This window comes from Hemiscyllium ocellatum, chromosome 17 (genome assembly GCF_020745735.1).
Source record: "Hemiscyllium ocellatum isolate sHemOce1 chromosome 17, sHemOce1.pat.X.cur, whole genome shotgun sequence".
Taxonomy (NCBI): Eukaryota; Metazoa; Chordata; class Chondrichthyes; order Orectolobiformes; family Hemiscylliidae; genus Hemiscyllium; species Hemiscyllium ocellatum.
The window spans coordinates 68,825,048-68,847,011 of NC_083417.1; the positions used below are offsets into that span (position 1 = coordinate 68,825,048).

A 21,964-nucleotide genomic window follows, 5' to 3' on the forward strand; every position below is an offset into this window, starting at 1 on the left:
ATAAAGGTAGGCAGGGTAAATGCCAGAAGATATTCTTGATGATTGGAAACCCAGAACAGAGGTCACAGTTTTAGGATACAAGATAGGTTATTTAGGTCTGAGATGAGAAGTTTCTTCACCCAGACAATGATGAGCCAGTCGAATTCTCTGCCACACAATGCAAAACATTGAGACCAAAACATTGAATATTTTCAAGTAGGAATTAGACATAGTTTTTCATGCTAAAGGAATCACAAGGTATGTGGAGAAAGCAAAAAAAGGTACAGAATTGGATTAAAAAAACCCTGAAATTTCTGGAGAACCTCAGTAGGTCTGGCAACATGTGTGGAGAGAAAGTTGAGTTGGATCGTCAACCAAAATTAACCACTGACTTCCATTATAACACTAGGAATTTTTTAAAAACACCCCCTCCAGCTTCTGTATTCTTTTTATAATTTGGAAAGCAAAACTATTCAAAGTGCTTCAAATATGTCTTCTCTGCTTTTCAACTCTACCTTCAAGATATAAACCATCATGATTTCTTTGCTGTTTCATAAATTAACTAACTTGAATTGTAATTCTTATTTGTTTATTGGTATACACAGATTCCTTTGCACTGAAACTTTCCTGCAACACACAGACCTTTTATGAAGCTTATTTGCCAATGAAGTTTATCAATGTCTATCTGCACACTTTCATAACCCTCTCCATTATTAACTACACCTGACAATTTGGTATCATCTGCAAATTTGAACCTGGACTTTTAATTCCAGAGTATGAATTGTTTCCTTGAATGGTGATACCATTACTAACCCTCGTGGAATACCATTTCTCACATTTTGCCAAGTCAAGTGACTATCTTTAACTTTCACATTACTGTATATGTAATTCACTGTCCAGTATGCTGCTTGGTTCCTTTCTCCATTGTTTAGGCTATAGTCACGAGTCCTCCTTGCAGCTCCTTAAGGAATGTAAATAACCATAAGAGATACCACAGTGATTCATGTTTTTAAAAAGCGATCAACAAACTTAACAAATCTCTTTGAAGAGGTAACCAATTTTGTATGTGTGGGAAATGTAGTCGATGGAGCTTTTTAGATACGCTGACTCAGACATGTTTGGGATGATGGCATCTAACCTTTTCTGAGATGATTTATGGGTTTTTTGCCAATTTAGTCAAAGTATTAAGGTTGAACTTCACTAGTTTGAAATTATGACTCTTGTCATTTGCAGAGCTACTTGGGACTACAAGTTTGCTTTTTACACACCACCCGATATAGTTTAGATCAACATCAAATGCAAGGCACAATTTTCTACCCATAGATGGGGGCTCAGCACTTTTAGGAAGAGTATATGAGCAAATGGAGAATAAAAAGGTTGAATGAAATATAAATGGCTTCCTTGTATTTCCTGTTGAGATGATTTATTATTCAATTTACAATTTCTTCCCAACTATAAACCTCCTGTGAAATTTGTTTCCTGAAGTGGAGATATATAGTACTTGTTGTAGTGGTCCATGAATAAAGTTGACAAGATGGCCTCCTGGGGCTTTATAGCTACCACAAAATGTCTGAAAGGGGTTGGTAGCTACATTTAGCAGATGTTTACAGTCTGACTTGTGGTCTCCCATATAGAGATACTGGATAAGATGTTTCTTTCTCCATAGAAGGAAACATTAGAGATGTTACTTAGGTTTCTGTAAACAGTCAGTCCTAAACAAATAAGCATTTTAATAAGGGACATTTTTGAAAGGCCTTGTTTAGCCACAGTCTCAAGTTTGTTACTTAGTAAAATGTTGACAGAAAAGTCTGATCCTACAGTATTCTGAACTTTTTAGGCAATTGTAAAATTAGAAAAGTAAACAACAAATTAATGTGAAAATGTTGGTTGCATTCCTTGAGCAAATGTTTATAGGCAGTAGAGAGGCCCTTTGCATTATGAGGGAGATAAGGCAATAAATGATGGAAACAGGCATCCTCTCTGTGGACTGTTTTCAAGACATCAATATTTATTTCCCCAAGTTCCCTCACTTCCATGTCTTTCTCCATTGTGAAAACTGACGTGAAATATTTGTCTGAAAATTAGCTGCCACATTAAGTACATCACAAAAGTGACTATGCTTCCGAAGTACTTAATTAACTGTGAAGCTCATTGTGACATCCAGAAGTCAAAAAGTTTTTTTTTAATGCAAGTTATTTTCTTTCTCAGTTGAGGCTAATTCCAATTATTTCAAAATTTAGCCATTATCTAATATAATCCTCTTGCATGCACATCACGAATCCCATTCTTCAATATGTTGTCTATTAAGTACGTTCCAAAAGAAATTGTGTTTTCACCAAGGTGTCTTTTTCTTCTCATTTTCTTTCATAATACTTTCCAGCAGTTTTTCTTTGTTTTATTTGAATTCTAATTGACCTCCTTCTCCACTTCTTAAATCACTGGAGAAAACTTTTTTAATTCAGCTGAGTTGCCAATTAACCAGATGAAATCCAAATCAACATTGCAGAAAGTATATTTTTCCTTTCCTAAAAAAAATGTAGTGAAAAATGGATAATAGCTTTATACTAAAATACCCTCCAGAATTCTTCTAGTATACATGGTACGTGTTTTTTTTGTTCATGGATTTTGGACATTACTGGGTATTTTATTACCCTTTCCTAATTCATTTTGTGAAGGTCATGCTGAGTCGTCTTCGTGAATTGCTGCAGTCCATGTTGTACAGACTTAACCACAATGTTGTTCAGATGGGAATTCCAGGATTTTGACCCAGTGACACTGAATGAACGGCGATATATTTCCAAGTCAGGATGATGAATGTCTTGGAGGGAAACTTGCAGGTCACAGCGTTACCATGCATCCACTGTCCTTCAAAGTGATTGAGGTCACACGTTTGGAAGGTACTGTCAAAGAAGCTCTGAGAGTTGTTGCAGTACATTTTGAAGATGGTGCAAATTATGTGTTAATGGTGAAGGGAGTGAATGCTGAAGGTGGTAGACAGGGTACCAATCAATGATGCTGCTTAGACCTAGATAGCATTGTTGGAATTGCACTGACTTCAGAAAGTAGACTGTATTCCACCATCAACTGCTTTGAGCTTTGTAAATGTTGGATAGGCTGTGGAGAGTCAAAAGGGGAGATACTTACTCCCAAAATACCAGCCTCTGACACGTTACTACAGCCGCCACAGTATTTAGCTATTGCATTCTGATCAGTGATAACCACCAGGATATTTGTGGTGGGAATTCAGCAACAATAATATCAATGGGAGGTAGCGTAACTTTCGTTTCTTGGAAATAGCATTGTATGCAGGTGCAGCAAGTAATCAGGAAAGCTAGTAGCATGTTATGGTTTATATCAAAGGGAACTGAATGCAAGAGTAAGGAGGTTATGGTTCAGTTAAACAGGGCATCGGTGAGACTGCATCTGGAGCATTGAGTACGTGCTGGTCACGATACTTACAGAAGGTTGTTCATGCATTGGAAGTAATTCAGATTCGGCCTAGTAGACTGGATATCTGGAATGAGCAGATTGCCTTTTGTAGAAAGGTCAGACAGGCTAGTCCTGAATCCTTTGGCATTCAGAAGTGTCAAAAGCGACTTCATTGAAGCATATAAGATTCTGAGGGGACTTGACCAGTTGGATTAGATTAGATTACTTACAGTGTGGAAACAGGCCCTTCGGCCCAACAAGTCCACACCGACCCGCCGAAGCGCAATTCACCCATACCCCTACATATACCCCTTACCTAACACTACGGGCAATTTAGCATGGCCAATTCACCTGACCCGCACATCTTTGGACTGTGGGAGGAAACCGGAGCACCCGGAGGAAACCCACGCAGACACGGGGAGAACGTGCAAACTCCACACAGTCAGTCGCCTGAGGCGGGAATTGAACCCAGGTCCCTGGCGCTGTGAGGCAGCAGTGCTAACCACTGTGCCACCGTGCCGCCCTCCACTGTGCCACCGTGCCGCCCTCCACTGTGCCACTGTTTCCTCTTGTAAGATAATCTAGAACTAGGGGTCATAGTTATAAAAATAAGGTGACGTCCATTTACAACAGAGATGAGGAAATACTTTTTCTCAAAGTTTTGAGAATCTTTGGAATTCCCTTTCTCAAAAAGCAGTGGTTAAGCATCTTTCAAAGTTTTCAAGGCAGGAGTGAGATAGATGATTGTCAAGGTTAAAGATTAAAATTAGATCACCCACGATCTTGTTGAATGGTAGAACAGACTTGAAGGACCAAGTGGCCTATTTTGTTCCTTGCTCTTTTTTTGTAGATAATCATTGCAGATAGTGGACGCTGACATGGGGATTGCTGGGTACGTGAACCAATATATTCAGGTTGGGGCTAAACCTGAGACACTACACATGTAGTGTACCCAACCCGTCCTCCTCCTCCTCCAACCAAAAAGAAACAGAGTATGTAGAGGGTTGGTAAAGTAAGGCTTTTGTTTTTCATTTATTCAATCTCTGTTGGTCATTTAGAGAAGAGGGGATGGATGCTCGGGCAGTTGCATGTTCCTCTTGCAGAATGTGGGAGGTGAGGGTCACCGCTCGTGTCCGCACTGACTTCGCCAGCAAGAAGAATACCCAACTCCAGCTCCTCACAGACCACAACAGGGAACTGGAGCTGGAGCTGGATGAACTTCGGATCATTCAGGAGGCTAAGGGGGTGATAGAGAGGAGTTATTGGGAGGTAGTTACACTTAGTTACAGGATAAAGATAGCTGGGTGACTGTTAGGAGAGAGAAAGGGAAAAGAAAGACAGACACACTGTGGCCGTTCCCCTCAATAGTAAGTATACCATTTTGGATACTGCTGCGGGAGATGACCTAACGGGGAAAGGAGAATAGGAGAGCGTTAGTGATAAGAGATGCAATTGTGAGAGAAACAGACAGGAAATTGTGCGGTTGCAAGTGAGACTTCTGAATAGTATGTTGCCTCCTGGGTGCCAGGGTCAGGGATGTCTCAGATCGAGTCTACAGGATTCTTAAGTGGGAGGGAGAGCAGCCAGAAGTTGTGGTACACATATGTACCAATGACATAGGTAGGGAAAGAGGAGAGGACCTGAAAAGAAAATAAAGGGAGTTAGATTGGAAGCTAGAAGTCAGGATGGGCAGAGTAGTAATCTCAGGATTACTACCAGTGCCACAGGCTAGTGAGGCTAGAAATAGAGAACGAGTGCAGATGAACATGTGGCTGCAGGGCTAGTGTAGAAGGGAGGACTTCAGACATGTGGATAACTGGGATACCTTTTGGGAAAGGTGGGACCTGTACAAGAAGGGCGGGTTGCACCTGAACTGGAACGGCACCAATATCTTAGGTGGGAGGTTTGCTACAGCTCTTCGGGTGGATTTAAACTAGATTGGCTGGTTTTGGGGGGGGGAGAGAGGGGAGGGGGGAGGTGAGAACAGAAGCTACTGATCAGATGATGGAGTAGGTAGTGAACAGTCAGACACAGCATGCAGGGAGTTGGTGAAGAGATATAGGTACTTGATAGGGCAAAGTTGCGGTCGGTGTCTTGGGTGTGTCTATTTTAATGCAAGTATTATCAAGAATAAGTGTGGCAAACTTAAAGCATGGAGCAGTACTTGAAACTATGATGTTGTGGCCATTATGGAGACTTGGACATTGCAGGAGCAAGAGTGGTTGTAGGATGTTCCACAATTCAGGCATTTCAGAAGGAATGGTGGGGTGGGGTGGGGGGACATATAAAAGAAGTTGGGGAGTGATATTGCTTATCAGGGATAGTATCACAGCTGTAGAAAAGGTGGTCATCAAGGAGGGTTTGTCTACACAGTCAGTATGGTGGAAGTCAGAAACAGGAAAGGAACAGTCACTTTATTGGGAGTTTTCTGTAGAATCCCCAATAGGAACAGAGACATGGAGGAGTGGATTGGGAGGCAGATTTTGGAAAGGTGCAGAAGTAACAGGGTTTTTGTCATGGATGGCTTTAACTTCCCTAACATTGATTGAAACCTACTTAGTTCAAACAGTTTGGATGAAGCAGTTTTTGTCAGGTGTGTCCAGGAAGGGTTCCTGACTCAATATGTAGACAGGCCAACGAGAGGGGAGACCATATTGGATTTGGCGCTTGGCAGCGAACCATGCCAAGTGTCAAATCTCTCGATGGGAGAGCATTTTGGTGATAGTGATCACAACTCCTGAACCTTTACTATTCGCATGGAGGCAGGTAGGAACAGACGGTATGAGAAAGTATTGAAATGGGGGTGGGGGGGTGGAATTACTATGCTATTAGGCAGGAACTGAGGCACCTACATTGGGAATAGATATTCTCTGGGAAATGCACAAAAGAAACATGGAAGTTGTTTAGGAAGCATTGGCGCTGGATATGTTTGTTCCACTGAGGCAAGAAAAGGATAGTAGGTTGAAAGAACTTGGATGACAAGGGATGTGGAACATCTAGTCAGGAGGAAGAAGGGAGCTTACGTAAGGTTGAGGAGGCAAGTATCAGATAGGGCTTTACAGAGTTACAAGGTAACCAGGAAGAAACTGAAGGAGGTCTTGGGAGAGCTGGAAGGGGGTAGGATTCAGGAAAACCTGAAGGCATTCTACACTTATGTGAGGAACAAAAGGATGGCCAGAGTGAGGGCAGGGCCGATCAGGGATAGTGGAGGGAAATTGTGCCTGGAGTCGGGGGAGGGTGGGGAGCTCCTTAATGAATACGTTGCTTCAGTATTCACTACTCAGAGGGACCTTGATGTTTCTGAGGACGGTGTGAAACAGACTGATACGCTTGAACAGGTTGATGTTAAAAAGGAGGATGTGTGAAAATTTTGAAAAACATAAGGGTAGATAAATCCTGTGGGCCGGAGGGGATATATCCTAGGTTACTACAGGAAACAAGGGAAGAGAATGCAGCGCATTTAGCGATGATCTTTGCATCTTCACTGTCCACTGGAGTAGTGTCAGATGATTCAAGGATGGCAATTATTATTGTCTTGCTCAAGAAAGGCAATAGGGATAATCCTGGGAATTACAGATCAGTCAGTCTTATGTCTGTGGTGGGCAAAGTATTAGGAAGGATTCTGATAGATAGGATTCATGATTACTTGGAAAGTCATAGTTTGATTAGAGATAGTCAGCATGACTCTGTGGGGAGCAGATCATGCCTCATAAACCTTATTGAATTCTTTGAGGATGCGACAAAACACATTGATGAAGGTACTGCACTGGATGTGGTGTACATGGATTTTAGCAAGGCATTTGATAAGGTTCCCCATGGTAGGATCATTTAGAAAATAAGGAAGCTTGGGATGCAGGGAAATCTGGCTGTCTGGATACAGAATTGGCTGGCTCATAGAAGACAGTGTGGTGATAGATGGGAAGTATTCAGGCTGGAGCTCGGTGACCAGTGTTCGGTTCTGGGACCTCTGCTCTTTGTGATTTTTATAAATGACTTGGATAAGGAAGTGGAAGAGTGGGTTAGTAAGTTTGCCGATGGCATGAAGGTTGGTGAAGTTGTGGATGGGGGGGGGGGGGGGGGGGGGGGCGCTGTTGTAGGTTGCAACAGGACATTGACAGGATGCAGAATTGGGCTGATAAGTAGCAGATGGAGTTCAACTGGAGAAGTGTGAAGTCATTCACTATGGAAGGTTGAATTTGAATGCAGAATACAGGATTAAAGACAGGATTGTTGGCAGTGTGGAGGAACAGAGGAATCTTGGGGTCCATGTCATAGACCCCCTCAAAATTACCACCCAGGTTGATAGTCAGAAAGTGTGGTGCTGGAAACGCACAGCCGGTCAGCCAGCATCCAAGGAGCAGGAGAGTTGACGTTTCGAGCATAAGCCCTTCATCAGGAATAGGGGTGCTTATGGAGCTGAAGGATAAATGGGAAGGGGGGGGGTAGGGCTGGGTGGAAGGTAGCTGGGAATGCGATAGGTAGATGAAGGTGGGGATGATGGTGATAGGTTGGAGCGGAGAGTGGAGCGGATAGGTGGGAAGGAAGACGGGTAGGTAGGACAGTTCAAGACAGTGGTGCTGAGTTGGAGGGTTGGATCATTGATAAGGTGGGGGGAGGAGAAATAAGGAAACTGGTGAAATCGACATTGATCCCATGCAGTTGGATGGTTCCAAGGCAGAAGATATGCCATTCTTCCTCCAGGCGTCAGGTGGCTAGAGTTTGGCGGTGGTGGAGGCCCAGGACTTGCACGTCCTTGGCAGTGCGGGAGAGGGAGTTGAAGTGTTCGGTGGGGTTGTTTAGTGCATGTCCCAAAGATGCTCACTGAAGCATTCTGCAAGTTGGTTGTTAAGGCGGCGCATAGTGTGTTGGCTTTCATTAGCAGGGGGATTGAGTGTAAGAGCTGCGAGGATATGCTGCAGCTCCATAAAGCCCTGGTTAGACCACACTTGGAATTTTGTGTTCAGTTCTGGTTGCCTCATTATGGTAAAGATGTGGAAGCTTTAGAGTGGGTACAGAGGAGATTTACCAGGATGCTGCCTGGATTGGAGGGCATGTTTTATGAAGAAAGGTTGAGGGAGCTAGGACTTTTCTCATTGAAGCAAAGAAGGATGAGAGGTGACTTGATGGAGGTGTACATGCTGATGGCAGGCATAGAGAGAGTGGACAGCCAGAGACTTTTTCCCATGGCAGAAATGTCTATCACGAGGAGGCATAATTTTAAGGTAATTGGAGGATGGTTTAGGGGAGATGTCAGAGGTAAGTTCTTTCCACAGAGTGCTGGGTGCGTGGAATGCACTGCCAGCAGTTGTAGTAGAGTCAGATACATTCGGGACATTTAAGCGACACTTGGATAGGCACAATGGAAGATAGTATAATGAAGGGTATGTAGGTTTAGTCTGAACTTAGAGTAGGGTAAAATGCCCTGGGGTAAACAGGAAAAGTTACCTCCAGACCAGTCAGGTGATCAAATAGAATCCAAATGATGACTTTAGACCTGATTTGCATCAATGCATTCCACCTCCTTCACGGGATGATCTTTCCTCAAGTAAAAACAAGTTCCGCTCTCGCTTGATGGAGATCGGTGTACCAGCTCTCAACCATTTAGCCAGAAATCTATTCTACTAATGAACCAATCCCCACTTTAATGAATTTGTACAGCAGTCAAAATGATACAGATACTTTCTTGGGGGTGGTGGGCAGACAGATATAGGCATCAGCCTCCCCTGTGCTCATCAGATGATTGGGTTGTTACAATAGAGTGGTGCTGGAAAAGCACAGCAGGTCAGGCAGCATCTGAGGAGCATGAAAATCAACGTTTCAGGCAAAAGCCCTTAATCAGGAATGAAGGCAGGGAGCTCTGGGGTGGAGAGATAAATGGGAGGAGGGTGGGGCTGGGGAGAAGGTAGCCAAGAGTTGGCTGCAGTAGCGAGTCTGTTTCAGAACATAGTTGAAGATTTTCAGGGCAGAGGAGATGACCTGGGGGTTGCAGTGAGACAGACACTCACTGAGGTTCTTGTAGAGAGAGGAGGAGAACTTCTTCAAGGTAGGCATCCTTGCAAGAGGATTCGCAGTAAGGTTAAAATCAACTCGGCAAAAGTGAGGACTGCAGATGCTGGAAATCAGAGTCGAGATTAGAGTGGTGCTGGAAAAGCAAAGCAGGTCAGGCAGCATCTGAGCAGCAGCAAATTAGGAATGAAGGCAGGGAGCCTGCGTTGTTACATTGGTAATGTTTGAGTGGTTAGAGCAAAATCTGATCCTAACCTCACTTGACATCTATTTTGCAGCAGACAGCAGTGGAAACGAAACAGGAGAGCGTGTTAATTTTTAATTCCTTCAGAAGCTACGACTGTGAACTCCAACTTTTGCCTCTGTTTGCCAGATTTAGATTAGCTGACTGAGTATGAACTTGGACTTAAATGTGGGTCCACTTGAGGATATAGGACACTGGGTAGTAAACTGCTGCAACAAACTATCTGGGCATTCTGCCCCAAAATGTTTATTATCAAAGTGTTATTCCTTCATAAGTACCAGCTGCAGTTTTGTGGTAGCATTCACTGTGTTCAGAAACCTGTGTTCAAATCCCTTTCTTGAGGCTTGAACCTATAAGCGAGGGAAGGGAATGGTTTAGTGGTATCATTCCAGACTATTAATCCAGAGACTCAGGTAAAGCTCTAGGGAGCTGGGCTCGAGTCTTGCCGTAGTAGATGGTGGAATATGAATTCAATTAAATTCTGGAATTAAGATTCTAATGATGACTATAAAATTGTTGTTGATTGTTGGGAAAACAAAATCTGGTTCACTAACATTGTTCAGAGAAGAAAACTGCTGTCTTTATCTGCTCTCGCCTAGAATGTGACATCAGACTGTAACTAACTTCTGGCAATAAATGCTGGCCCAGCCAGTGACACACGAATAAAAAGGTTGCTACTCCAGCACTGAGGAACTTTGAACAACAGATATTGCAACGAGACATTACGTTGAGGTCCCAACTTCTATCTTAGGTCAATTTAAAAGTGGCAGCTTTAAAAGTAAGAGTAGGCCAATTCTCCAGTTTCCTGGCTAATATTTGTCTTTTAAGCAATATCATCAGAAAACAGATTACCTGGTCATTATAACATTGCTTTTTGTGGGATCTCGCTGTGAGCACATTGGCTGAAGCATTTGCTAGATTACAACGCTGAGTGCACTATATTTCAATGACCATAAAATGCTTCAGGACATTGTACGATCATGAAAGATGCTGTGGAAAGCTGCATAGAGATAGCCTGGTTTAATCTGTCACACAAATTACAGGAAAAACTGCAGAAGCATCAAGTAAACTTGTCACGTTAGAAATATGTTCACTATAGAGAAATGGCTGCAATAGAAAGTCTTCAGAGAAATCCTCAATGGAAGGGTGACTAACTGAGTGATGCATTTTGTCTTTTTGTTACTTTCAGCCTATAACCAAAGTGAATCGACGTTTCGGGCATGAGCCCTTCTTCAGGAAGAAGGTTCCTGATGAAGGGCTCATGCAAGAAACGTCGATTCTCCCGCTCCTTGGATGCTACCTGACCTGCTGTGCTTTTTTCAGCAACACATTTTCAGCTCTGATCTTCAGCATCTGCAGACCTCACTTTCTCCTATAACCAAAGTGAGACATGTGCCAACACTCTGTGACCCACATGATACTTATGGTTCTCACATTAATTAAAGGCTGAACTCTGATGACTCACCATGTGGAGGATCAGTATTCGTGCTGTCTGCAGTACATCAGAGGTGACAACCTGAAACAAAGAGATGAGACAGTGTTAGGATTCATGCCGTAATTCATCTGACTCAACTTTATTTCCACCTATGTGCCCTCCATCTTTCTTGAAACTGCAGGTTAATGCAGGGGTATTGTTTTATAGTGGTTTTCCTTTTCATTCAGTCATGGGAAGTTGGCATTGCTAGCTAGACCAGCATCTATTGCTCATCCCTAGTTGCCCAAAGGGCCGTTAAGAGTCAAGCACATTATTTATCTGGAGTTACACGTACGTCATAGGTATAGGGTGGGTTTTTTAAAATGATAATTGACAATGGTGACACAGATGCCATCAAGCAACTTTTCTAATTCCAGATTTCTTTTAGAATTTTTGTGTAATAATGGACTGGGAGTGTCACTATGATCCAGCATAAAGGGTGGAAAGAGCTGTACTCTCATAATAAATTTGAACTGATCCTCAATCGGTATTACCTTATGAAATATTGGCAATAAGCATTAGTAGTAAGAATGTTTGGATTTTTTTGAGGAAAAGGAGTGATCAGTTATGTATTTAATTGCTGGCAATGTGCAAGTCAGCTAGCTTCAGATTTTCATTCTTCTCAAGCTGAACTCGATGCATTTTTCTCTAACTCCAGTCTCTTCCTTCATTACTCAGTTTAATGTGCCACATAAAACTTATAGAATATAAAAAGAAAGCTACAATGAGTGTGCCATATATATTCTCTATCATAGATAACTTCTGTTAGCACTCCATGTATTTTACCACAATGGAATTTTTTATTTTACAATTTGTTTGTTCTATCTTTTGGGGACTAATGACTCTTCATTTCCAATTGTTCGTGAGAAGGTGGTGGTGAGAAACCTTCTTGAATTAATGCAGTCCATGTGGTATAGGTTACATAGTGCTTTTTGGGAGGGACGGTCAGAAGACACATGACACCAGGTTATAGTACAACAGGCTAACTAGAAATCACAAGCTTTCAGAGAGCTGTTCCTTCATCAGGTGAAGTGGAGGGAGGGAGTTCCAGCATTTTGAAACAATGACAGTGAAGAAACTGGTATATTATTCCAAGTTGGAGGGAAACTTGAGCTTGGTGGTTTGCCATGTCTCTGCTGCCCTTGCTCTTCCACGAGGTTTAGAAGATGCTGTCAAAGTATTTTCCATTGTGGAGGTGTGCTGTTGCCAGTGCGTGTTGATATTGGAGGAAGTAAATGTTTAAGGAGGTGGATGGAGTATCACAAGCAGGTTTTGTCCTGGATGGTATCCAGATTCCAGGAGTGGTTTGAAGCTACACACACTAAACAAGTGGAAAACGTTCCAATGTACTCCTGATTTGTGCCTTGGAGATGGCGGACAGGCTTTGGTAAATCAGGAGGTGAGTGATTTGCCACGTAACTCTGACCTGTTTCTGTAAACAAAGTGTCACTAATCAGTTTCTGGTCAATGATAACCCCAAGATGACACTGGGGATTCAGTAATGGTATTGCCATTGAATGTCAACAAATCACGGTTAGACTCTCTCTATGGTCATATGGTCCAATGTTAATTTTCACTTATCACCTCAAGCATGAATGATGACCAGGTCTTGATGCAAATGGACAAGGGCTGCTGCAGTATCCAGGCAGCTGCAAACTTTAAAAAATTATTTTACGGGACAAGGGCATCACTGGCCTGGGATAAAGTGAGGACTGCAGATGCTGGAGACCAGAGCTGAAAATGTGTTGCTGGAAATCACAGCAGGTCAGGCAGCATCCAAGGAAAAGGAGAATCGACATTTCAGGATTCCTGAAGAAGGGCTCATGCCCGAAACGTCAATTCTCCTGCTCCTTGGATACTGCCTGAACTGCTGCACTTTTCCAGCAACACATTTTCATCACTGGCCTAGCCTGCATTTGTTTCCCATCGCTAATTTCCCTGGAAATTATTGATTTATTAGACTATTTCAGAGGGTAGTTATATTAGCATGAATGGAGGATTGGCTAACTAACAGAACTATGATTTAGAGATGTCGGTGTTGGACTGGAGTGTACAAAGTTAAAAATCACACAACACCAGGTTATAGTCCAACAGATTTGATTGGAAGCACTAGCTTTCGGAGTGCTGCTCCTTCATCACGTCAACCATCTGAAGCTAAACTAACAGTCAGTGGGACAAGGAGGTCATTTTTAGGATGGTAACCTGTAACTGTGAGGTAGCAGTGCTAACCACTGAATTAGCATGTGTATAACGCCTTTTTCTATTTATTCATTCTCTGGCTGTAGGTGTCACCACAAAGCCAACATGTATCCCATTAGAAGGAGGCAGCACTTTGATAGAATTGAGGCATTTGCTAGGACACTTCAGAAAGCATAAGACCATAAGAAATAGGAACAGGAGTGGGCTGTTCAGACCCTTGAGCCTGCTCCATCATTCAATAGGATCATGGCCAATCTGACATTCCTCACGTTCATTCCCTGTAACCCTTGATTCCCTGTCACTTTTGAAATATTGCGTGCAATTGTGGTCTCCTTCCTATCGGAAAGATGTTGTGAAACTTGAAAGGATTCAGAAAAGATTTACAAGGATGTTGCCAGGGTTGGAGGATTTGAGCTATTGGGAGAGGCTGAACAGGTTGGGGCTGTTTTCCCTGGAGTGTCGGAGGCTGAGGGGTGATCTTATAGAGGTTTATAAAATCATGAGGGGCATGGATAGGGTAAATAGACAAAGTGTCTTCCCTGGGGTGGGGGAATCCAGAACTAGAGGGTATAGCTTTAGGGTGAGAGGGGAAAGATATAAAAGAGACCTAAGGGGAAACTTTTTCATGCAGAGGGTGGTACTTGTATGGAATGAACTGCCAGGTGAAGTGGTGGAGGCTAGTACAATTGAAACATTTAAAAGGCATCTGGATGTATAAATAAATGGGAAGGGTTTAGAGGGATATGGGCCAGCTGCTGGCAGGTGGGACTAGATCGGGTTGGGATATCTGGTCAGCATGGACAAGTCGGTCTGACGGGTCTACTTCAGTGCTGTACATCTCTATAACTCCATGACTCTAGGTCAGTGTCAATGCAAGATTTCAAATTCTGCTTTCCGTGTAACTTGTATAAGCTTCTAGATGACTAACCCAGTCACAACCACAGCATGAACCTCAATCAAAACAAAACTTCATTAAATGCTGGAAATCCAAAATGAGAATGATAAACTATTTCACATTCCAGGTTTGATTCTGATTGAGGATCATTGATCTAAAACATTAATTATTTTTTGTTCTTCGTAGGCACTGCTGGACCTGCAGAATGTTTCCAGCATTTACTGAATTGCATAATGATTAGTCCCTACTTTATATTTAAGGTTCTAGCTTTGATTATCTCAAAAAGTTGAAACAGCCTTCCTGCATCGCCCCTATCAAACTCATTCATAACTTTAGAGACCATTATAAGGCAACCTCTCAGGATCATTTCTACAGAAATCAGCACCACACCAATTCAATCTTTTCCAATTACTAAAAGATCTCAGTTTTGATACTATCCTTGTGAACTATTTTTTCTCTTTCTCCAGAGTGTTTTGATCCCATTGATGTTAGACATTGGGGAGGAAAGTTGAGGATCAGGAATACAGACCTAACACATTGGGCTTCATGAACAAGGTATGTTCACTGACAGCAAGCGGTTAATACACAAATTTAAGAAGGTAGACGTTCAGTTAGAATTGAATGGAGCAGCTGAGCGACTGGCCTTAATTCCAAGAATTAGTTCTCTGTATTTTGCAGTAAGTGTCAAAAATACACAATTCAACCGGAGTGCCTCAGTGGCTGGGAGCACAAGGCATGAGGCAGCCTGTATGTTTTTCCTTATGAAGAGCTGATTCCTGATGAAGGGCTTTTGCCCGAAATGTTGATTTTCCTGCTCCTTGGATGCTGCCTGACCTGCTGTGTCTTTCCAGCACCACTCTAATCTCCAGCATCTGTAGTCCTCACTTTTGCCTTTTTTTTCCTTCATGCCCATCCATTAATTGTTGTAGTGTGGAACGTGCTTTTTTATCCACGTTTAAACGCTTTATTATCCACGTTGAGGATAGAGATTCCAAGAAAAGATTTGAGGTGAGGAAGAGTTTGAAGTCATTCCTTACTTCAATAACCACCCTTTAAACAACTGTAAAGACTTGGCAGTGGAAAGGTGAAAGAGGTGGAACTGGACATGAGCTGGTCAGATGTCAATACCCAAGTCAGTAGCTTAATATGAGAATGAAGTCAAAGTTACTGTACTTCTAAGCATAGCTCCTACTGAGAGATGGGATCAATCTGTTATAATTCACTACTTGATATCATTTACTCTATTTTTTAATCTGTGAAATTCAGTAGCTTCTATTCAATTCCTTTAATTCATCACTTTATTAAAACAAAATTACAAAGGATTAAACTCAAGACTGTGTTTGGTGCTGAATTGCAATTTAGTATGTTGAGCTATGCTTGCATCTAATTTTGTGTGATTACTTGTATTATATATCATCATCTCAGATAAATTGAGGTTGAAATGGATGAGTTTAACTATCATGAATAATCAGGATTGCGATAACATTGGCCTGGGTTTGACCACTTTCAAGTAATGTAATTATCTGCTGATCATAAAACTCTAATAATGCACTTAACAGCAGCTTTAACAAATGAAAAAAAAGACAAAATGTTAACAAGATATAGTTGTGCCTAAAATACAAATGCATAGAAGAACAGGAGCATAGTGTGTTCCATAGATGTTGAGATCATCTTTGAAAAATATCATGATTTTTTTATCTGCACTTTTTGCCTTTGCTATGTGGGTGCAGAATCGAATAGCTATATCAAAAGTAAGCAATCTTCTTGCATTTCTGTTTAAATCATCCAAAGCATGACATGATAAAGAAGGATTTGTGGTTAGGTTCATAGAGTTATGGAGACCTACAGCAATGAAAAAGGCCCTTCTGCTCATCGTGTCCACAACAGTGAAAAGCAACTACCTAAATGACTAGTTCCTTTGTTTAATTCTTGTGTTTGCTGATGGAAGCAGGCAGTTAATTTAGGTTTCATTTTCTTAAATCATCCGTGGGACGTGGACATCGCTGGCTGACCCGGCATTTATTGCCTGACCCTTGCTGCTCTTGAGAAAATGGGCTGACTTCTTGAACTGCTGTAGTCCACCTATTGTGGGTTGACCCACAATGCCATTCAGGAAGCAATTCCACAATTTTTACCCAGTGACAGCGAATGAATGGTGATCTATTTCTAAGTCAGAATGGGGAGTGGCTCAGAGGGGAACTTGCAGGTAGTGGCGTTCCCATGCATCAGCTGGCCTCGTACTTCTAGATAGAAGCGGTCATGAGTTTGAAAGAAGTTGTCTCTGAGGATCTTCGATGAATTACATGAAGGAGAAACACGTAGAAGATGTGTTGCAGTTTATAGCTAATGGAAGAAATCATCAGCTTGGAGACTCCAAGCAGAAAGTGGCAGTTTGAATAGTTAGTTTGGAAACAGCTGCATATTATCATCTGAAGGAAGGTCTAAGAACTAATGGGTTGAGGGAACAGGTGATGGATATATTAGTTAAAGTTTAATGGAATGTGAATTGGTTGAAAAAATATGAGAAGCTAGTCATCAGTGGGGTGCAAATAAAATGGAGTACAGAGAATTGAAATGAAGTTCTCACTATAAGTGCGGCTTTGGACTCTGCTTAAGTTATCTCCTAATGTTCCATAGTTTTGAGGATCACTGTTACAATTGACAGTTTATGAGATGACAGACAAAATAATTCTGACAGTAAATAGGAGGTCACTGATCGCAAAGGACAACTGCCAAAAGTGGGTACTATGTCAAATATATACCAGAAGAGGCTAGTCATTGGAGAATTGCGACTATAAGTAGGTCAGAGAAGGTCACTGGAAAATATAAAAGCTTGATAAATGTACATCATGGAAGGAAGGAGGTTAATCCCGTGGATTGAGAATGTGAATTCCAAAGACATATGGCAAGAAAATGCAAGCTTAAGCTCAAACAGTGGGTTCAGAACAAACATGTTCCTAGATAGAGATTAAGAACAATTGAAATAAATTGTTTTAATGGAAGGAAAAGGTCAAACAGTAACAATCCAGAAGGAGATAGAAGGCAGAAGCCCCTGTGATTAGAACATAGAACATTACAGCACAGTACAGGCCCTTCGGCCCTCGATGTTGCGCCGACCTGTGAAACAAATCTAAAGCAACCTACACTATTCCATTATTTTCCATATGTTTATCCAATGACCATTTAAATATCCTTAATGTTGGCGAGTCCACTACTGTTGCAGGCAGGGCATTTCATGCCCGTAGTACTCTCTGACTAAAGAACCTCTCTCTGACACCTGTCCTATATGGTTGGGAAGTCTTACTGGCTACCAGAACCAGTAAGAAAACAATTTTTTAAAAAAGGTGCCGGGGGATCCAAGATGGTGGCGACCCAGCAAGTCTGAGTCTATGGTGCTCCTCCCAAGACTTAGGCAAAGTTAGTCACCTACCCTCACCACACTCACCAAACCATTCAAAATAGTTTTTACTTGACATAATTAGTTGCTTAGTACTGAATTTAAACAATTTAATCTGCAGTAAAAATGACAAAAGGGAGCCTGCAGTTGTCAGTAGGCAGGAGCCCCACCCCCACCCTCCCCAGCTGCAGCAGAGGTGTCCGCAGCTGCCCCGGGGGACTTACCTACGGTAGCAAGCCTCGCAGAAATAATCTTTAAACTCGATGCGAAGATCGATGCCTTCATTGAAAAATCCCGGATCCGATGGGACTCACTCTCGGCCGCGATACAAAAGCACGACCGGGACATCAAGAAAATCGAGCGCCAAGTCGGAAGGGCAGAGCTAAATGCCGCGACCTCCGAGACTACAGCAGAATCGGCTATGGATCTGGTCTGAACTCTTGAACAGCGACACTATGTATAACTTCGGATCGCCAGAAAAGGCCAAGGAATTTTTGGAGTCTCTTAGATAAATTGTAAGAGTCAATTGATGTTGTTTTGCTCTCTCTCACTCCGGTTTACATCCTTTTTTTTATATTAATACCTTTTTTTAACCTTACTGTCTAATATTATCTTCAGGGGGTGGGGAGAGGGAATTATTTATTTGTTCTCTACTTAGTGATTTTCTCCCACCCCTCTTTTTTATTTATATATAGGGTAGGTGGTTACCTTGTCTTTAGGAGCGGGGTTGTTTTCCCGTTATTTTGTATTATTATATTTAATTATGACTTGTTGAGGCTGTGATTTTATAGTTATATATGTTTACATATGGTATTAACATTACCAAATATATCCAGGTGTTGGTGTGGGTGGGGTGGGGGGATGGGGAGAGTGGTAGTGTGCTCACTGTTAACTCTAGTTCTGTAGTAAATTTGAATTTTCTTCATCCTATCAAGGAGCGCCTGGGTCAAGGGTGGGGCACTGGTGGGGAGAGGATATGACGGACTGTTGGAAAGGAAGTCATACCCCCTGGGAACAAGGGGGAAAATCTCCATTTAAATAAGTTTTTTTTATTTAGAAATAGTTTTTTATTATATCGATGTGAGTGTATTAAAGAGCCTTTATTTTTGTAAATTTTATATGCTCTATGCTCGGGATATTCTGGATAGGGTTTCCACTCCTGAGGGGTCTCGGACTTGCCCAGACGATTATGGTTGATCAGTCGGTTAATGGTGCACCTGGAATGTCAAGGGGAGTAATTCACCAGTCAAAAGGAAGAAAATATTATCAAACCTCAAGAAAGAAAGGTTCGATATAGCTCTCCTACAGGAGACACACTTATTGGATAAAGGACACTTATGACAGGGTGAATTTGATCAGACCTTTTTTTAATTCTTTCAGCTCAAAAAGCAGGGGAGTTGTTATTCTTATTCGGAAGAATTTCCCTTTCAAAATCCTAAATCAGATAAAAGACAAACCTGGACGATATATTCTGATTAAAGCCCTCATAAATAGAGAGAAATATGAGATCTTAAATTTGTATTGCCCCCCCCAGCACATCCTTTTAAATTTATAATGGAAGCCTTCTCAAAATTGATGGCCTTTGGTGCCCGTCGTACAATTACAGGGGGAGATTTTAATTGTATTATGGATCTGGAAATAGATAGGATTCCCAAGAGTACTGCAGGATATCTCCCAGATCTAGACAATTGGTGGATTTGAACAAAGAATTAGGACTAGTAGATGTATGGAGATGCCTTCATCCACAGGGCAGAGATTTTTCTTTTTACTCCAATCCACATAAATGTCATACCAGAATCAATATGAATTTTGCCTCCTCGATTTTTAAAAATAGGCAGTATAGCAATTTCCGATCACGCTGCTGTATATATGGAAATCAAGGCAAGGAACAATGAGACATCCCCCCGGCATTGGCGTATGGACCCTTTTCTGATGAAAGATAGTAAATTTGTAAAACACTTCTCTCAAGAATTTAAAACTTTTTTAGAAATTAATTCAGGTACAGCTAGCAACCCATCAATGATGTGGGAGACCATCAAAGCTTACGCGCGAGGTTTGATCATCTCATACTCAGCGACCCAGAAAAAATTAAAGGGAGAACAACAGCGTCTGCTCGAAGCTCGCTTAAAAGCAGCTGAAACAGCATACGCTGACAGATCTTCTATTATCAAATTACAAAGGATTATGGCCCTTAGGACACCACGCTTACCCAAATGGCTAAGAGGGAAATTTTATTTGCAAATCAAAGGTTGTATGAATTTGGTGATAAACCTGGTAGATACTTAGCATTTCTCACAAAGAAAAAGAAGGCCCCTCAAACTATCATGTCTATCAAGGAAAGTACAGGTATTCTGACTCATGATCATAAAAGGATTAATGCAATCTTTAGAAAATTTTATTCTGATTTATATAAATCACAGGATTGTACAGACAGGCCTAGGAGGATGCAGTCATTTTTTTAAAAACCTGACCTTTCTGGACCTAACTCCAGAACAGGTTCTTGAATGTTCCCCTAACAATCCAAAAATACTTGACGCAATCAGGCAACTTCAGAGCGGTAAGGTGCCCGGCCCAGATGGCTTTCAAGCTGAATTCTATAAAGAATTTACAGGAATATTGGCTGGTCCACTTATGGACATGTATCACTATTCATACTCTCAGGGTTGTCTCCCGCCTTCGCTGAAAGAGGCAAATATCTCTCTTATCCTCAAAAAAGGAAAGGACCCAGAAGATTAAGGGCGGCACGGTGGCACAGTGGTTAGCACTGCTGCCTCACAGCGCCAGGGACCTGGGTTCAATTCCCGCCTCAGGCGACTGACTGTGTGGAGTTTGCACGTTCTCCCCGTGTCTGCGTGGGTTTCCTCCGGGTGCTCCGGTTTCCTCCCACAGTCACAAAGATGTGCGGGTCAGGTGAATTGGCCATGCTAAATTGTCCCTAGTGTTAGGTAAGGGGTATATGTAGGGGTATGGGTGGGTTGCGCTTCGATGGGTCGGTGTGGACTTGTTGGGCCGAAGGGCCTGTTTCCACACTGTAAGTAATCTAAAAAAAAAATCATACAGACCAATATCCTTGCTAAATTTAGATTTTAAAATCCTCTCTAAAACGTTAGCATTGAGGCTAGAAAGGGTATTGCCACATATCATAAAGGAGGAACAGACTGGGTTTATTAAGGGCCGTAGATCATCCAATAATGTTAGAAGGGTTTTGAATGTGATTCAAGCCTACCACCAAGGAAAGATACCAGGAGTAGTAGTCTCATTAGACGCTGAAAAGACATTCAACAGGGTTGAATGGTCATATTAGTTTTATACATTGGAAAGGTATGGCGTTGGAAAGGTGTTTACCAAATGGGTCTCAATACTGTATAGTGATCCCAAGGCAGTTGTGATTACCAGTGGATTAGGCTCGGATAGTTCAGTGTGGGTAGGGGCTGCCGTTAGGGATGTCCTCTTTCGCCATTGCTATTTACGCTAATAATTGAGCCACTAGCAGAAGCTATACGGGCTGACCCTAATATAACGGCCCCGAGGATTGGTACAGGTAAACATAAAATTACTCTTTATGCAGATGTTGTTCTTCTATTTCTCAGTAATCTTTTGTTGTCTGTATCTCGCTTAATCCAAGTTATTAATACATTTAGTGTATATTCAGGCGATAAAATTAAATTCTCAAAATCGGAGGCTATGCCAATGGGTGGCCTTGCTAGTATATCCCACTTATTGGATGGATCCCTGGAGGTTTCTTATATTTAGGCATTTTTATTACCCCAGTATTTGGTCAGTTATACCAGGCTAACTTTGTGTATTTACTGGAAAGGGTAAGGCAGGACCTCCAGCGATGGGGAGACCTTCCAATTTCCTGGTTGGGTAGAATAGCACTAATTAAAATGAATGTTCTGCCCCGTCTCCTATACCCTATGAGAATGCTCCCGGTGATGCTGCCAAGGATGGCCCTACGTAAATTATATGGCTGGCTGGACTCCTTTATCTGGAATCATAGATGGCCCCTCATTAAGCTGAAGAAGCTACAGCTTCCACAGGCAAGGGGACGACTGGACTTCCCAGATTTTAGGAAATATCAGTTAAGTTCCCTATTAAGTTACATAGCTGATTGGGTCTTGTCTGACCCACAACCAATCTGGCTGGACATCGAGACTTCTCAAGTAAAACGCCCACTTATTAACCTTTTATTTTCAGACAAGAGGAAAATCATTACAGATCAATGTAAAAACCCAAAAATACTAAACACAATTAAAGCTTGGAATATAATGCGGCAAAACGAGGGCAACTCACATAAAACATCTCCCTACGCTCCGATAGTGGGAGCATGGGGATTTCAAC

At 42.0% G+C, this 21,964-nt stretch overlaps 1 protein-coding gene across 2 annotated transcripts in view; it reads right to left on the reverse strand.

Annotated features, from left to right (window-relative positions):
• Positions 1 to 21,964, reverse strand: part of LOC132824028 (L-fucose kinase) — a 363,536-nt gene that overhangs the window by 105,875 nt on the left and 235,697 nt on the right. For both annotated transcript variants that reach the window (XM_060838278.1, XM_060838277.1), the window contains exon 4: positions 11,124 to 11,174. In XM_060838278.1, coding sequence (XP_060694261.1) covers positions 11,124 to 11,174 — 51 coding nt within the window. The remainder of the gene's footprint in view (positions 1 to 11,123; positions 11,175 to 21,964) is intronic.